The sequence below is a fragment of the Hemibagrus wyckioides genome, linkage group LG17 (assembly GCF_019097595.1).
Source record: "Hemibagrus wyckioides isolate EC202008001 linkage group LG17, SWU_Hwy_1.0, whole genome shotgun sequence".
Taxonomy (NCBI): Eukaryota; Metazoa; Chordata; class Actinopteri; order Siluriformes; family Bagridae; genus Hemibagrus; species Hemibagrus wyckioides.
Window position 1 is genome coordinate 8,659,712 of NC_080726.1, and position 17,040 is coordinate 8,676,751.

The 17,040-nt window shown below is 38.0% G+C and overlaps 1 protein-coding gene across 1 annotated transcript; it reads right to left on the minus strand.

Annotated features, from left to right (window-relative positions):
• Positions 1–12,500: 12,500 nt before the first annotated feature.
• Positions 12,501–16,085, minus strand: ptgs2a (prostaglandin-endoperoxide synthase 2a). Its single transcript, XM_058413233.1, has 9 exons — positions 15,851–16,085; positions 15,549–15,674; positions 15,302–15,445; positions 14,716–15,029; positions 14,530–14,613; positions 14,167–14,413; positions 13,626–13,912; positions 13,361–13,508; positions 12,501–13,091 (listed from the first exon to the last, which is right to left on the minus strand). Exons 1-9 carry the CDS (start codon positions 15,906–15,908, stop codon positions 12,679–12,681), a joined length of 1,821 nt encoding a protein of 606 aa, XP_058269216.1. The 5' UTR covers positions 15,909–16,085; the 3' UTR covers positions 12,501–12,678.
• Positions 16,086–17,040: the final 955 nt, after the last annotated feature.

A 17,040-nucleotide genomic window follows, 5' to 3' on the forward strand; every position in this document is an offset into this window, starting at 1 on the left:
GTGATTATTCTAAATATGGCTTTTTCAATGAAAGAGGATTAAACTCACACACAGTCTGGAAAGGAAATGACAGTATAGTTTCATTTGAAGTTTCATAATTAGAGCTATAAGCAATTCTTCCTTAATTACATTTTTCTGATGGTAAGTCAGGGAGACAGCTGATGCATACAGACAACACAATGCATGCAGAAATAGTAAGACGGGAATAATATGACTGATGGTGCTGGAAGCTACAGAGGAGGTCGAGGTAGAGTGGAGGTTGTGATGCATAGGGGATAGATATTAATAGCTGGTGAGAAATGACTGGTTGTAGCTGCTACAACGTTTTTCCACAGATGTATCACAAAATGAAATTTCCTTTCATTTCTTTTTCATTCCTGGATCAATCCAAAAAATTGTAGTTGTTGGCAAATAAAATGAATGGAAGGTGAAGAGGTATAAGAAAATTCAAAAATACATAGAAAGAGATACATGAAAACAAGAACTTTGGGGTTGGCATATCAATCCATCGCTAGCTTGTTTTTTATATAACAGTACACTGTTTTATGACTAATATACTGTATATTTATTTACCTCTTCTACCTCTGACTCGCAGTTTGACTCAGACTGTCTGCCACATAGTAGTGTTACTAACTCGAAGGTGACAAACTGCCATTGTTTTTGTTGCTTTAAGACTGACACATACATAAATATGTCACCTTCTGTACAAACAAACCTTTCTTTGTCACCAGTTGATTATTCAGGAGCTTGGTGTGGCAGTACAGCAAAAACAGATTAAAAAGTGATGGACACGTTGCTCAGGGTGAGCTCATGGGTTCTGACTTACAGCAATGTCTCTTCACATTGAACATTGCACTAATTGGGGGAAACATGCACAGTGGTACAGTGGGGACAGCACAGTGGCACAGTGGGGAAAGTTGCCAACTAATAGGGCCAGAGTTCCTTAGTTGATCCTCACTGTGTGGGTTTCTCATGTTGTTATGAATGCCTTCCATTGTCTTTGATTTCCTCATACTTTCCCAAAAAAAGGTTGTTTGGTTATTCTACATTGCTGCTAGGTGTGAATGAGTCTGTATGAGTATATGAATGAGTCTGTTAATGAGTATTTGATATAGAGTGTACACAGAGTGTATACACACCTTGTGACTCCTAGGATAAGCTCCTGATAAAGCAGTCACTAAAGATGAATGAATAAATGAAATGCCTATGAACACCTGAGCATCCGGAACAATTCTTGGGATTGTTGTTACTCTCGTTCTCTTTATTGATAAATGGCTGCACCAAATTAGACGTATACTGACATCCATGTGTTTGTACGCTTCAACAATGAGATCAGTCACTCAAACAGTAACACAGAATGGCTGCTGACCCCTTGACAATTTCAGGTATTCACAATGGAGAATAGGAAGTAGGGTGTGAACAAGAGGATTTCAGTATGATGGAGTTGGTTACTCAGCAGTGACTTTCCAGCTGGGAATCTTGCGAGGAGGTGTGGTGTGTTGTGTGTGGGAGTGTATGTGTGATGTGTTGGTGTGTTGCTGTGGCACTTTGATTTTAGCCACTCTGTTGGCATCTGTCTTGCGTCTTGGCTCTGTTTGCTTGGTTTTGACCTGTCCAAGTTTGCAGAAATCAGAGGTGTGCCTCACTTATCAATGATTCTGACTCAAGTCGTTGACTATTTTTCTTGCTACATTGCCACTTGAGTACATATTTGATCTTATGGAATAAATAATTGGGGATAATTGTCCACACCTCTGCTGCTACTGTAAACAGTAACGGAAGTTTTCACTAAGGGCTTTTTATGACACCTCTGCTTTCTCTGTGTAGAGTAGTGTAACAACGTTGCAGTCTCACATTAGATCTTGGTGGTCAGCGCTTAGATTAGATTAGACTATAGTATATAAGACTACTAATAGATGTTTCTTTTATTCATACATTTTGTATTTGTATCATATTAGTGTTGATTAATTAATTGTTCATTATTTAGTCATTTTATTTAACGTCATATTTTAGTAAACTGTCTAAATGAACAAAATAAGCTATTTACATTTGCACAATTGTTTTCCGCCTTATAACCTTTTTTAAAAACAAGTATTGTCTAGACATAATTGGAAAACTCAAGAGAAGACTAGCAACTTCTGGGGTGTAACCTAATTTCAGTAATCTGAATGGGTGTCAGTTTATATTATGCTCCTATTTAACACAAGCCTGAACAAGTCCTTTAATTTCTGCACACTTGGAATGGAATTTTACTCTTTTAACAGCTCTATGATTGAGCTGGACCTTCATTATAAATTGAGCTGGACTTTCATTATAAATTGAGCTGGACCTTTATTATACATTGAGTTGGACCTTTGTTATAAATTGATTTGGTTAAAACCCATTGCTATCTGTGTAAATGTACATGTACTGTATATAGATGCATATATATATATATAACATATATTCTCGGAATATAAGTGTATTAAAGTGTATAAAAAGGGAAATGCTTCACAGTGGAAAAACCCCATGATTAGGCTCAGATCACTGCACATTCTGGCTGAATCTGTGCTCAGGTTGGAAACCACTAAAACAAGAGCAGTTAATTTGCTTTGGGCAAAATAACCTGTAAGCACATGTTACTTCCGGAACAGACATTTGTCTGTTCTCAGAAAAGGCTGGGCACTTTCTCACCACATCACCAATTAATCCAGTTTATCAACTTGTCCAGCTAAGGACTACATCACTAATTTATAGGTTGTTATGCAATACATCACTGTTTTATGGTTTGTAAAATAGTGCCAAAAAATAGTTGAACACTATTACGATAACATTATGACCGCCTGTCTAATATTGTGTTGGTCGCCCTTTTGCTGCCAAAACAGCCCTGACCCATGGACTCCACTAGGTCCCTGAAGGTGTGCTGTGGTATCTGGCACCAAGATGTTAGCAGCAGATCCTTTAAGTCCTCTAAGTTGTGAGGTGGGGCCTCCATGGATCGGACTTGTTTGTCCAGAACATCCCACAGATGCTCGATAGGATTGAGATCTGGGGAATTTGGAGCCCAAGTAAACACCTCAAACTCGTTGTTGTGCTTATCAAACCATTCCTGAACCATTTTTGCTTTGTGGCACGGTGCATTATCCTGCTGAAAGAGGCCACAGCCATCAGGGAATACCGTTTCCATGAAAGGGTGTACATGGTCTGCAACAATGCTTAGGTAGGTGGTAGGGATGACGGTTCAATACGCATGTGAACCATGGTTTTTTCTTTAAAACAATAATAACCATGCGTTTTTGAAAAAAAAAATAAAATTTTGGTATTTCTCTTTTTTCTTCATGCTCTCTATTACTCTCTGAACCTCCTGTGTATGTTTGCTTGCATGGTATGTCTACATGCTGAGACAGACACGCCTCCCCGTGAGTAAATATCCAATCAGTGAGCGCTAAAGTTAGGGGCGGTGACCATGTTTGCGATACTTGTGTCAGATTTCACTCTAACCCTGGAGTAGGGGTGGGCGATACTGCAAAATTTGGTATCGATCCGATACCAAGTAAATACAGGGACAGTATCGCCGATATTGATACCGATACTTTTACTTTCTAAAAGCATGAACTTGAGCCTACATCTACTTTCCTGTAGAGTAGAGCAGTCATGATTTATGAAGTGAATGCATCATTAATATGCTAAATCAGAATACATTTACATTGAACACTAAAAGATTTTGTAATTTGTGCTCTCAAAGCACCTGTATTTGTGTTTGTTAAAACCCAGGATAGATTTTAAATACTTCTAAGCCAAATAAAAAATACATTTTTTATTACTGTAATGAACTAGAATACTTGAAAAGTATTACAAGAGAACAATGATCTTTTTTAAACTTACATTTTCTTTCCTTTAGTCTGGGATTTTTGTTCAGAAACAATAATATAATAAAACAATTTCTCTTTTAGCACTTCTTTGTCTATAAACAAATAACTTTAAAACACATACACAAATACATTTTATATAAACAAAGTGCACAAAATTATTACTGGAGAACAAATGATTTTAAGTCTTTCTTTTTTTTTTTAACAGTTTTTTTTGTTCAGTGTTTTGTTCAAAATAAAATAAATAAAATGTTTCCCTTTCATTAAACACATCTGCCTCATTTTATAAAAAAGTGAACAGCTTGTAAAAAATTAAGTAAATAAAGTGCAGATAACTGAACAAAAGCACATACTATTGCATCTGAGTCTGTCTATACCCCCAAAGCCCTCCTATGTCCAAGGAAATATTCCCTGCAGCCCCCTTTTAAACCCTGACACCCTGTTAAGACTTAGAGGTTTATGTTCAGAAACAATAGCATGTTTACATGTTTCCCTTTCTACAAGCATCACAGTTTGCAATGTTTTCATTTACTGCAGTAAATGAAATAAGTCCACACGACGCTCCTCTTTCTTTCTGTATCTCTCATTCAGAGCAGCTAAAAAAAAGCAACTTATTCAGAGACGTGTAAGCTTTTTGATGAACAAAAGCAACGTACTTCAGAATAGATTAGAGAATTTTAAACTAAAGTATCGATCTCGATGCCCGATATCGATACCGACGTTGGTATCGATACTATCGATATTAGGATCGATTCGCCCACCCCTAACAGAAACACGAGGAAGCAGCGCCGTGATTCAGATCTGTGGTGTGGGGACATTTGTTGTTGACCATGATGCCGATGAAACAAAAACAGTAAACAAAAAAATGACTGTGTTTAAGCAGTGTTACACACGAGTTAGATACGGACATGGAAATACTTCCAACATGACCACACATCTGCAGCTCCATCACCCAGAGATATCACTGTGTGTATCCCGACCTCTACGAAAAAAAACGCGCAAAAAAATTGAAAACGCTTTGGTTAAAGCACAAAGTCTTGCTCTAATAACAGATAGCTGGAGGTCTGGAGTAACAGAGAGTTATCCCACCATGACTGGTCATTACAGAGAGTTATCTCACAGTGACTGGTCATTACAGAGCGGATCCTCCAAACCCGTCTCCTGTAATAAAGTCATACAAGCGCTAATTTTTATATCTCACTATTTTCAGTACACTTTCATTGTTAGTTGATTTTTGCATTTAAGTAAAATAAAGAGAATTGCAACTAAAACCAGTTTTTTTCTTCTTAACATACTTACTGTTCCTGTCGCCTAAACAAAGAATAATGGAAAAAAACCCTTTAATTTGCCAAGCCATCCGAACCGAACCGAACCGAAAACCGTGGGTAAAAACTGCGGTATGTATTGAACCGTGGGTTAACTGTATTGTTGCATCCCTAGTAGGTGGTACATGTCAAAGTAACATCCACATGGATGGCAGGACCCAAGGTTTCCCAACAGAACATTGCCCAAAGCATGGCACTGCCTCCGCTGGCTTGCCTTCTTCCCATAGTGCATCTTGGTGCCATGTATTCCCCAGGTAAGCAATGCACATGCACCCGGCCATTCACATGATGTAAAAGAAAAACGTGATTCAACAGACCAGGCCACCTTCTTTCATTGCGCCATGGTCCAGTTCTGATGCCCATTGTTGGTGCTCTCGGCTGTGCACAGGGGTCAGCATGGGCACCCTGATTGATGTGCGTCTATGCAGCCCTGTACACAACAAACTGTGATGCACTGTGACACCTTTCTATCAGAACCAGCATTAACTTCTTCAGCAATTTGAGCAACACTAGCTTGTCTGTTTGATCAGACCACACGGGCCAGCTTTCACTTATGTGATTCAGTGAGCCTTGGCCACCCATGACTCTGTCGCTGGTTCATCACTGTTCCTTCCTTGGACCACTTTTGATAGATACTGACCACTGCAGACCGGGAACACCCCACAAGAGCTGCAGTTTTGGAGATGCTCTGATCCAGTCGTCTAGCCATCACAATTTGGCCCTTGTCAAACTCACTATTATGCCTGATCAGTGTATGTATGTATGAATGTCTGCATGCATGTTTGTGTGTGTTTGTACCCATCCATCTCAATGTCCAGTGTTTTGAGCATGATGAGATGCTTTTCTGCTCATAACAGCTGTAAAGAGTGATTATATGAGTTAATGTATCCTTCTGGGCAGATCAAACCACATTTTGGGGGTGGTGATGGTGTTGTGTGTGTGTGGTGGTGTCCATTGCTAAAGATAGAACCCAAAACCGATAGCTGTGCACATAAGGGCTTTGCTGCTAACACATGCCTTTAGTTAAAAATTAATTTAGTGTATACAAAATTCCTAACATAGAAACAGAAAAACCTACCCAAAGCCCCAATTCAAAAGGAGCTTCAAAACCTTATACGTGGCAACCCATTCATTCAAAAAGATCAAATGGTTTTTACTACTTTCCTGCTATTATATATAAAGTGCCTGTGAATGTGTAGGAGGTGAAACTGGAGGTGAAACTAATTCTAAGCCTTCACCAGCAGTTTAAACCTAGCAGTCTGCACTGCATATTCTTTCAGCTGGCATGAATGCACTGTTGAGCTGCTTGCGTAGCACACGTCTTTAAAGGGAACATGTGTGACGCATCTTGAATTGGCTGATGGGACACTCCTCAGATTGTGGAGCGTGAGGTGAATTCATTCTGCTGCCTCTGACTCATGTTGTTTCTTCTCATCTTTCCTCCACAAGCCCCTCTTCAATCCTCTTTCAACTAGTTTCAACATACTTGTTTAAATGATTAAAGGCTTTGTGGTTTCACCTCCTACTAGCATCCTGTGTGTTTTAAAATATTGTAAAATCGTACAGTATAACAAGCAGGACTGTGCATGTCAAATATTAAACAATGACAACAAGTCACGCACTTTTGTTTTAATGAGTGATAAGAACTTGGAGTTAATTTCACTGAATCAGTCTGAATGACAGACAAAGACAGTTTCTGCTTTCATAAGCTGTGACCTACTACAGGTTTTCTATGAATGGTTTTAAATACTGCATGCTTCAGACTGTCATCAAGCTCTATTTGCAAACTGACAAGGGGTGAAATATATTTGTCATTACAGACTTTTCTAATAAAATCTTATCAAATCAGCCAAGAGCAGAATCACTCAGAGGCTTAGATTTTGTTTAGAGATTTATTACCCATAAATACTGTAGTTATAGTTTTCCACTGCTCCGGGGTAGGTTCTGATGCTCACGGGCCCATTGTTGGTGCTTTCAGCGGAGGTCAGCATGGGCACCCTGACTGGTCTGCAGCTATGCAGCCCCATACACAGCAAACTGTGATGCACTGTGTATTCTGACACCTTTCTATCAGAACCAGCATTAACCTCTTCAGAAATCTGAGCAACAGTAGCTCGTCTGTTGGATCAGATCACACGGTCTAGCCTTCGATCCCCACATGCTGCAATGACCCTTGGCCGACCATGACCCTGTCGCCAGTTCACCACTGTTCCTTCCTTGGACCACTTTTGATAGATACTGACCACTGCAGACTGGGAACACCCCACAAGAGCTGCAGTTTTGATAGATTTTATAGTTTTGAGATTTATTACAACCAATAAAATATCTTACTACAAATTACAATTACAGCTGAAGAAACAACTGGGAAGCACGGTGGCTTAGTGGTTAGCACTGTTGCCTCACAGCAAGAAGGTTCCTGGGTTCAAATCTTGGGTTTGTTACTGGGTTTGGCCTTTCTGTGTGGAGTTTGCATGTTCCCGTGCCTGTGTGGGTTTACTCTGGGTACTCTGGTTTCCTCTGACAGTCCAAAAACATGTACATTAGGTTGTTTGATAATTTCCCATAGGTATGAGTGTGTGTGGTTGTCTCTCTATATGTGGCCCTGGCATAGGCTCCAGTGTTACCCTAATTAGGAATAAAGCGGGTATAGAAAATGGATGGATGGATGAAACAGTCTAACTACAATGGCCCATAAATGCTGTAGATATACTCTAATAAATATGAAATTAATGCATAGTGTTACATATGTGAAATTACAAACCTGACCTCCTTGGTGAGAAGCAAATTGCACAAAAGATGACTTGTATGCAAAATCCCTCATACACCTTTTCTTCTGTATGTTACAGTGAAATGACTCATCAAATCAGCTTTTTATGTCTAGACATTACATATACAGTATATTCCATGTGGTTATCCTCATCAACTGCTTAAATGACTCCTTTAACCTGATCAGGGACCAAGAAACACTTGATGTGAGACAGGAATACACCCTGAATGACACCATACACACATATTCCCACACTCACTTACACCTGGGGCCTATTTGAAATCCATCTATTGGAATGTTTGGGGGTGGTGTGAGGAAACTAGAAAACCAGGAGAAAACTCCCATGGAAACAGGGAGAAACTCCACATAAACAAGCAACCCGAGAACAGGATCAAAGCACAGACCGTGGGGCTGTGAAGTGGAAATGTTAGGAAATAGGCACTGAAACCACAAAAACCCTTTGCATTTAATGATTTAATGTATGCACAGTTCCATGTATAACTGTGCAGGCTGATGAATTTTTTGGGGGGAAACTTGTACAACTTTTTGATCTAGTATGATGTTAAATTGATGTAGTTAAGCAATTAAGCACAGCTGAATTGATTCTAAAGTAAAGTGCAAATGACGTAGTACACTGTGATAACTGAATCTACTACACGGAGGAAAAATATGGAAAAATGTAAAAAACAACGTCTTTTTAAAAATAATAATTGAAAATACAATTACAAGCTACATATGTGAGCTACAAATATAAAGCTGCTCGCAAACACCCCTATTATTAGTATTATTATTATTATCATTATTAGTAGTAGTAGTAGTAGCTGCTGTATTATTATTATTATTATTATTATTATTATTATTACTACAAATGTATATGATCTATTCAAAAGAATATATAACAGCGTAAGAGGGTTTATTTCAAGTTGTTTTACAAGTTTGCTTTGAAGATCTGAAAGAAAATAAATTGCAGGTTTAAATCCATCCTCAGGTAAGTGTAGCGTGACTGAACACAACCTCCTAGCTGTTTCCACCAAGGCAATGTTTTCATTCCCATGCTTCCTCTTCTGGCACAGAAATTTGGCTCTGCCCTCTCCTTCTTCTCTTCCAGTAAGTTCATGCATGGTAAATCTTTCCCAAAATGTGGGTCATTTTGCTCGTCTGTCTTCTAACAAACAGCCATTGTTCACAGTGTGTATTTGTTCAGCTTTCTTTTCATGAGACTTGAATACGTGACTCGGGTCATTTCTCATTCATGTCTGGGTTTCAAGCCTTTACGGAAGCCGGGAGTTTTTTTCTGCAGAAAGCACATACTGTGACTTTATTATTAGTAGATTGTATCTGTGTTGGGCTCGAATGGAAGGCAACATTTATTACTTCCAGAGCATCATAAGATATTATGTACACAATGTGTCATGGAGTGTTGGGATTCTTAATAAAAAAACGACATAGTCCCTGTGAAGTCCAGATGTAATCAGTCAGCAAATACGTTTCATCTCCCTAGTTTTATAGTTAATGAAATTGCGTGACCTTAAGAAAGTCTGTAATGAACACAAAGATTCCAGTAGTTGATAGTCGACTAATAGACTAATGCATTTGCTTTATGAGCTCACATTCTATTGACTGATCACTGCATATTTTAGTGGAGTGTCATAGCCAGCCCTCACGTGTTACTCTAAATCTCCGAATATGTGCAACTCATAATTCATTTTGTAGTGTTGCATTAACACAGACACGCAAGCGTTAACAACGCCTCCACTAAATCGTACACATCCGCACTCTTTGTGAGTAAACAGATTTCAACCTGCTCCTGCTCATGATCTCACAGCCAGCTGTTGGGAAACTCTACTACACTTTCAGGGTGAAATTAGTTTCTCTGGATGATATCTGTAGTGGCATGTCTCCTTTGTGATGAAACTTTCATATCTAGATGGCATTTAATGCCAGACCTTTGACTTTTTTTTTTGTCTCGTATTGCCTGTGAACAAATTTTGTTTAATAGGTTTATTACAGAGAATCGTTTAGAATTTTCCAACATGAAGGAACTGTGAAAACCAAGTTATAAACACTGTAAAAGAAAAAAAAATCAATTTAAGACTGTTTTAAGGAAATTTGCGATAACTGAAAAACTTTCTATACTTTCTATACAGCATGTGAATGAAAATATATATTGGCAGCTATTTAGCACATTTTAATTCAATCCCTTTGGAAATCCCTATGCAAATTTTGAATAATAACGATTTTTGTTTAGAAAAACATTAGAATATGATGCATAAAAAGCATCTACAGAATCTTTTTTATCTATAGAATCTATGTATTTAATAATTTATGGATAAAAGGGTTATTTAATTTTTAGAAGGCTGGGAACTAATCCTTCTTTTTTAAGTGCCAATAACACATTAAAAAACACATTCAAATATGTTTTGTCATTCTGCTACGTAGGTTTAGCTACATACGTTCCAACAAGTATAGAAATCATTTAAACACCACTTTTTTGTACCTTGGAGTACAGCTGGATGAAACAATGGGTACCTTGGAGTACAGCTGGATGAAAGAATGGACTGGACTGCCAACACAGACGCTCTGTGTAGGAAAGGACAGAGCTGGCTGTACTTCCTAAGATGGCTGGCTTCCTTTAACATCTGCAAAAAGCTGCTGCAGATGTTCTATAAGACTGTTGTGGCGAGTGCCCTCTTCTATGCGGCAGTGTGCTGGGGAGGCAGCGTAAAGAAGAAGGACACCTCACGTCTGGACAAGCTGGTGAGGAAGGCGGGCTCGACTGTGGGCTCAGAACTGAACAGCCTGACATCAGTGGCAGAGAGGAGGGTGCTGAGCAGGCTCCTGTCCATCATGGACAATCCATTTCATCCACTGTACAGCATCATCTCCAGACAGAGAAGCAGCTTCAGTGACTATCTATCTATCTATCTATCTATCTATCTATCTATCTATCTATCTATCTATCTATCTATCTATCTATCTATCTATCTATTAAGTATGTTGATTTTTGTATCTCTTAAGTATGTTGATTTTGCCAAATTTAAACGCTTTCACATGCCTTCTGTGTTTTACATGGCAAGAGTCAGAGGGGACTGGTACAAATCAATTAGGGGTCTATTCCAGTGAGGTTGCCCATAGCAGACTTCAACATTTTCCCTAACCCAATCTCTGTTTCTCTGCATTATGTGTGTGATTACCACAGACAAGTACTTTTACACGTTACCCTGAGAGAACAGGAGACACTTTACCTGAAATTCTTATGAAGGAAGTCTGCAGGAAGTGATTATTTTGGGGAATATGTGATTGCATGAAATATGTATGAAATTACATGAAGTAGAAAGGTGTGACATAATGTAAATAATATGTAATAGATAAAGTGAAAAACAATCTGAAAATAAATCAGACGTGTATAACTCACGTGTGAAAATCAATGAATTGTGTATGTTGTGAGAAAATAAATGAATTGTGTATGTCACTTATAAAAGAAATGAATGAATCATGTATAAATCACATGTCAACGCTAAAACTTAATTTAATAATTTAATAATTTATTTTTAATTCTAGTTATTTAGTTATTTTTTTATTTTCGTTTTTTCAACCTCCCCTTTCTCCGTTTCTATTCTTTTGTAAAGCTGCTTTGAGACAATGTTCATTGTAAAAGGCGCTATACAAAATGAACTGAATTGAACTGAATCGAATTAAAACTTGTGAAATGAAATGAATTGTGCATATAATAAAATCATATATCATTTTTGTGATTAATCCTTCTGTTAAAGACACTTTAAAGGTTAGATAAAGGACTTATAGGAGAAACGTAACCAAAATGATATTTTAGTATATTTTCTATATTTTAGAAAACGGCATGGCATTTCAGTCTCAATTTGTGGTTTTGAATCAGTGTTACATAGTCAGATATTTAAAATGTCTATCAATGGTGTTGAACAGCTGCCCTTAGACTTTCATTATAAGTTGTTCTTCTGTTCCTTTTGGTCAGTAAATAGCAGCATGGGGAATTTCTTGTTTGCGGTAATCTACGCGAGCAACATTGTTTTTGTGACCATAGCTATTTTCAGAGTCAATAAATCCATCAACCACTTCTATTTTGTTAATGAATTCAGTCATTAGATGCAATGACTTTGCAGCTTTAGCTTTGCGTCATAAAAAAGAGGCCCGACGTCACACCAAAGCTCCAGTGGTGAATTATTGCAACTCATAGGTCAGTTTATAAAGCTGCATCAACACAGGCCTTTGAGTACTAACATCGCCCACTCATTTTGAGTAACAGCATTAACCCTACACCACGTGTATTGGAGAGACTTAAGTAAGTAAATAATTTGGTGTATTGTTGTGGAAGTATAGTGCGTCCTAGATTAGAATATAATGTGTGGAAATGTATAATAGAGAAGAGTTAAAACAGATATAGAGAAGATATAGAATAGATACGAAGTAAATATAGAATAGATAATAACAGAATATCTGGCAACAATATGGCTTTTTTAAGAAATTCATTTGAATTTTATTTTTGTTAAAAATTACAAAACAAGAACCCAGTCATTTACACAATAATTAAAAACAAAAAAATAAAAAAACACGTTTTTTTAAAAAATATTTTACAATTCAGCTGTAACAAATAAATAAATAAATACTTAAATAAATAATAACAAATAACAACTAAAAAACATTTCTGAAAAATACTTTGTTTAAAAGAAATGACATTACACAGTGGTTTTTAAACAAATTTTTAAAGTTCTGAAGTCCGTTCTTTCAGTAAGACAGTGGGGTTGATGTCTCCCTCTCCAGAAGGAGTTGAATTCAAGTTAATGTTGGCTAAATTATGCACTTTGTTCTCAGGCACTTTAAAGGACACGAATGGGCAAGGTCCTTTAACGTTGAGGCAAACAAGCTTCCTCAGAGAGGCTGTGTTTACAATCTCAAATCCCACGTTGCCACCGAACGTGCTGGGCTTCCAGTACTCAGGTGAGCAGATAGGATTTCCCATAAGCCCTTTAAGGGAATACGGGGCACCCATCTCGACCATGGTCTCTCCGAACACAGCGTTGTGCCTTGGTTTCTCCACCAGAAGGCCAGTGTAGAGTTCCACAGAGTCCACGTCTCCATACAGGCTCCTAAGATCTGCTGCAAGCTCTTTATCTCCTAAAAACACACCAGAGAGAGATTTCGACTTCAGTTTGGTTTTATAGTTCAATGTTCACTCAGTGGTTCAGGATTTGCACTAGTGCACTAGTGATACCTTTTAGGTACAGCTCGTGTAATTGTGGCTAACTATCTATATAGCTAGTCATTTAGCTATTTTTAATGAACTATTCCAAAAGTCAATTCAAGGTAGCTGCCAAGTGTTGATTCAATGTTATAATGGCATCACAACATTATAAAAATATTCTAAGGCTCATTATATGCCTCACCTGTCAGTTCTTCGAACGATCTATATGGCTGCATGTTGAAACGCTTCCTGTAAGCATTAAAGGACTGATAGCGCATCTCTCGGCTGTGCTGCAGGACATTAGTAGCCATTTTCTGCACTGCAGGAGGCAGGTTCCTTCCACCAGAGATCTGAAGAGATAATGTTAGAAAAAGTCAGACAAAGATTCCAACTGTTCAGAAGCATAGCTGAATTTCATTGCTATGACTATAATTAATGAAGAGAGATTAACATGAGGAGATACTGACCCTGCCAGCCTGTTGCTTGCTGAAAGACTCCACCAGGTTGCTTATCCCATGATGTGCCACTATGGAGTTGTTGAAGAGAAACTGGGAGTATGTATAGAACTGGTGCTCGATGTGAAACGTGTCAGGCATCAGCGGGTGCCAGTGGTACAGCGTGCTGAACTCAGATGAGATGCGGTTCTGATACTGGAACCTTTCGCTGAAGAGGAGCTCAGGGTCAAACTTAAGCTTGAGGTGGTAGCCGCTCAAGTGCTGAACATAGTCCTCAATCACGATTTTGATGGTCTGACCTATAGGAGATCAAATATCATGTTTTTTTAGTTCTTTAGATTTTACAGCAATGCAATGTATATAACTCTAAAAATATAACTCTAAATACCATTTACATGCTGCTAAATAGTAATACAAATAGAGGTGATGGAGCCAATAAGATTTCCTATTGTTTCCTTTAATTGGCCTTAAAATGTGATTGCTAAGTGTTACGTAAGTAACTGGTTAATAACCAGGCTAAAATATTTAACAAACAGTCTGGATGTTTGCTTACCGATCAGTATAAGGCGTGTTGTTTGGAAAAGACGCTCATCGTCCCAGTCGGGATGCTCCTGCTTCAGGATGTCACACACACGGTTGTGTTCTCTGAGCCAGATAGTGGCATACATCATGAGGCCAGGGACCAGGCCGAACGCTTCATGGCCCACTGCAAATCTGAACTCCTCCCGAATGTGAGGTGGGTAGTGCATCTCGACCTGAACGTCTCTAACCAGAGGAGGGTACACCTCACCATCCAACACCTGAGATCACAACACACTTAAGTTCAAATACACTGCTTCACATTAATACACAATGGATGCACTCATTTTCGCTGAGAACATTCAATTTGCTTTTGTTCTTTTGATCAAGAACATACCTGATATTTCAGCTTTCCATCTTTGAAAAGTCTGAGTTTGTGCTGTTTCTCCAGATTGTCTCCGTAGATGTGACTTAAATCCACCTGAAACACAAATATAAAAACTTTAGAAAATATATTGACTAATAATGTCCCTTTTTGAATGAAAATCTTGTGAATAGAAATGTGGGTGTAAATGGGACTCACTCCATGGCCCAGGGCTTTGGTGAAAGCTGGTCCTTTCTTTAAGTCAGACTTGAAGAACTGGTGTGTAAAATGCTGAGCGAAGAATGCAAACATCAGGCTCGTACCCTGTGGGTCAGGAATGAACTTCTGTCTCAGGAGGACTTGTTCCACCACCTGCTTGGGATCAGGAAGCGCCGTGGTGTTCTTTGACGGACAGTGTTTGGGTAATGGGGGTAGTGTACGAGTGTAGTAGGACAAGTTGGAGTATGCTTCCCAACTTTTGTAGCCATAATCGGCATTGTAAGTTGGTGGACTTTCCACCAAATTTGACCTCGCTGTAAATCAAAAAAGAAAATTGTTACCGAAGAAGAAAGATTTCAATAAATGTAACTCTAAAACCCAATATGAAATTTAGAAAAGCTGACATAACATAAAGTGACATAATTTCCCCCTGTTTTTATCCCCTTAAAAACCAAGCCATTCTGTTATAAAACATCTATTTGAAAAAATCCTGTTTATAAAAGTCTTTGCTGTCCTACACTTATTTAATAACATGCATATAATACAAATGACATTCATTTACTCCAAAAAATGTAACTTAGCGTACATGTGAGGACATAGCGCATCAGAGTGTTCCTCAGAAACGAGACGTTATTAATGATGTCCCATATCCATTTATAATGTGTCAGCAGGTAGTGTACTGCATTTGGGCTTGGCTTCAGTATGGACTTGATCCATGTGGAAAGTTCCGCTAAGCAAAAAAAAAAGAGAGAGAGAGAGAGAGAACGTTAGGATCATGAGCATCGTAGTGTAAAGTGGATTTCTTATTAAACAATTGGAGTTATTAGATTTACGTTTGGTGCAGTTCTCTCCAGAGTATCCAGTCCGTGTGCAGTCACACTCATAGGCATCTAAACCTTTGGATACACATATACCCAGGTTCTGACAGGGCTGTGAGCAGCAGGGATCCGCTGTAATACCTGTACAGAGGAAACACTGCTTAATTCATTTCTGCAAAGAATTGGTTCAAACAGAAGAAGAAGAAGAAGAAGAAGAAGAAGAACAAGAACAAGAACAAGAACAAGAAGAACAGTCGAAGAACATCTCAGTCTTTAGGATCTACTAGTGCACTAAATTCAGGTAAAGTTCAACTTACCAGCGCAGAAAAAGATCAAGCTTCCAAGCAGGACCAGGCAAGTAACCTTGTTATTCATTCCAGAAAAATCCAAGTGACTGAAAATTTTCAACTATTGAGAATCTTCTTCTCAATTTCAGACGCGTGTGCGCTTATGTGCGTGAGTGTATGTGTGTGCGCGTGTGTGTGTATGTACGCGCGCGCGTAGATGTGTGCGCTCTGAGCAACTGAAACGTTCTGATCCTCCCAGCGCTCATGTTCCCTTTATAAAGGAAAGGAAAGGTGCTTATACGTGTTTGGTTTAAGATGAGCTCAGCCCCAAAACTCTCCAATAAACGGAAGTTCGTCACCGTGAAAGTTTCCACCAACCTAAATATGCGAAATCTCTGCATTCGACTAGACCACGTGCGCCGCTCTGTGGAAATTCTGAGAATTTATTAATCATCATCATCATCATCCTCATCATCGTCGTCGTCATCATCGTCGTCATCATAATTACTTTTACTGTTACTCAAGATAAAAGTTAAAAATTATTAATCTGCTTGATTCATTATTATTAAAGAAACCACATAACAGAAAACGCCAGTAGTATGTATAGGCAAACAATTCACAGGCATTTTAGCCGACTTTAAATTCATATAATTTTTGTATTTAAAAAATAATGTAAAATCTATAGTCGACCTCAGTTTGCTTTAAAGGTCAGCTGAACAAGCATAATAATTCATAATAATGAATAAAATGAACATTTTGTGTAGGAATTATAAAATATGTATTATTTAATTTTTAATCACACTAAATACATATATTTATAATATAGAATAATAGAGTATATGCTCATAATGAGGCCCAAGTAATTGACACACACACACAAATATAAAAAATATATATATATATTATCATAGATTCTAAAATAGATTAAAAGAAGTACAACACTATATACTGTAAAATATGAGTAATGTAAACTATATGGAAACACAGATAGTGTAATTTTGGAGCATAATCTGCAGTCTTCCATATGATATGATACAATTATCATTTTTAATGCATTAACCCAATATTGGACAACACCACTGAATCTGTTACCGTACAATACAATACAGTTTTGACTTACGAGCTGATATTTGACTATACTGCTGTCCACTTTGTGAGGTGATACAATATTATTCAATTTAGCTGATCAGTATGTGAGCAAAATCTGAAGTAGGACCTAT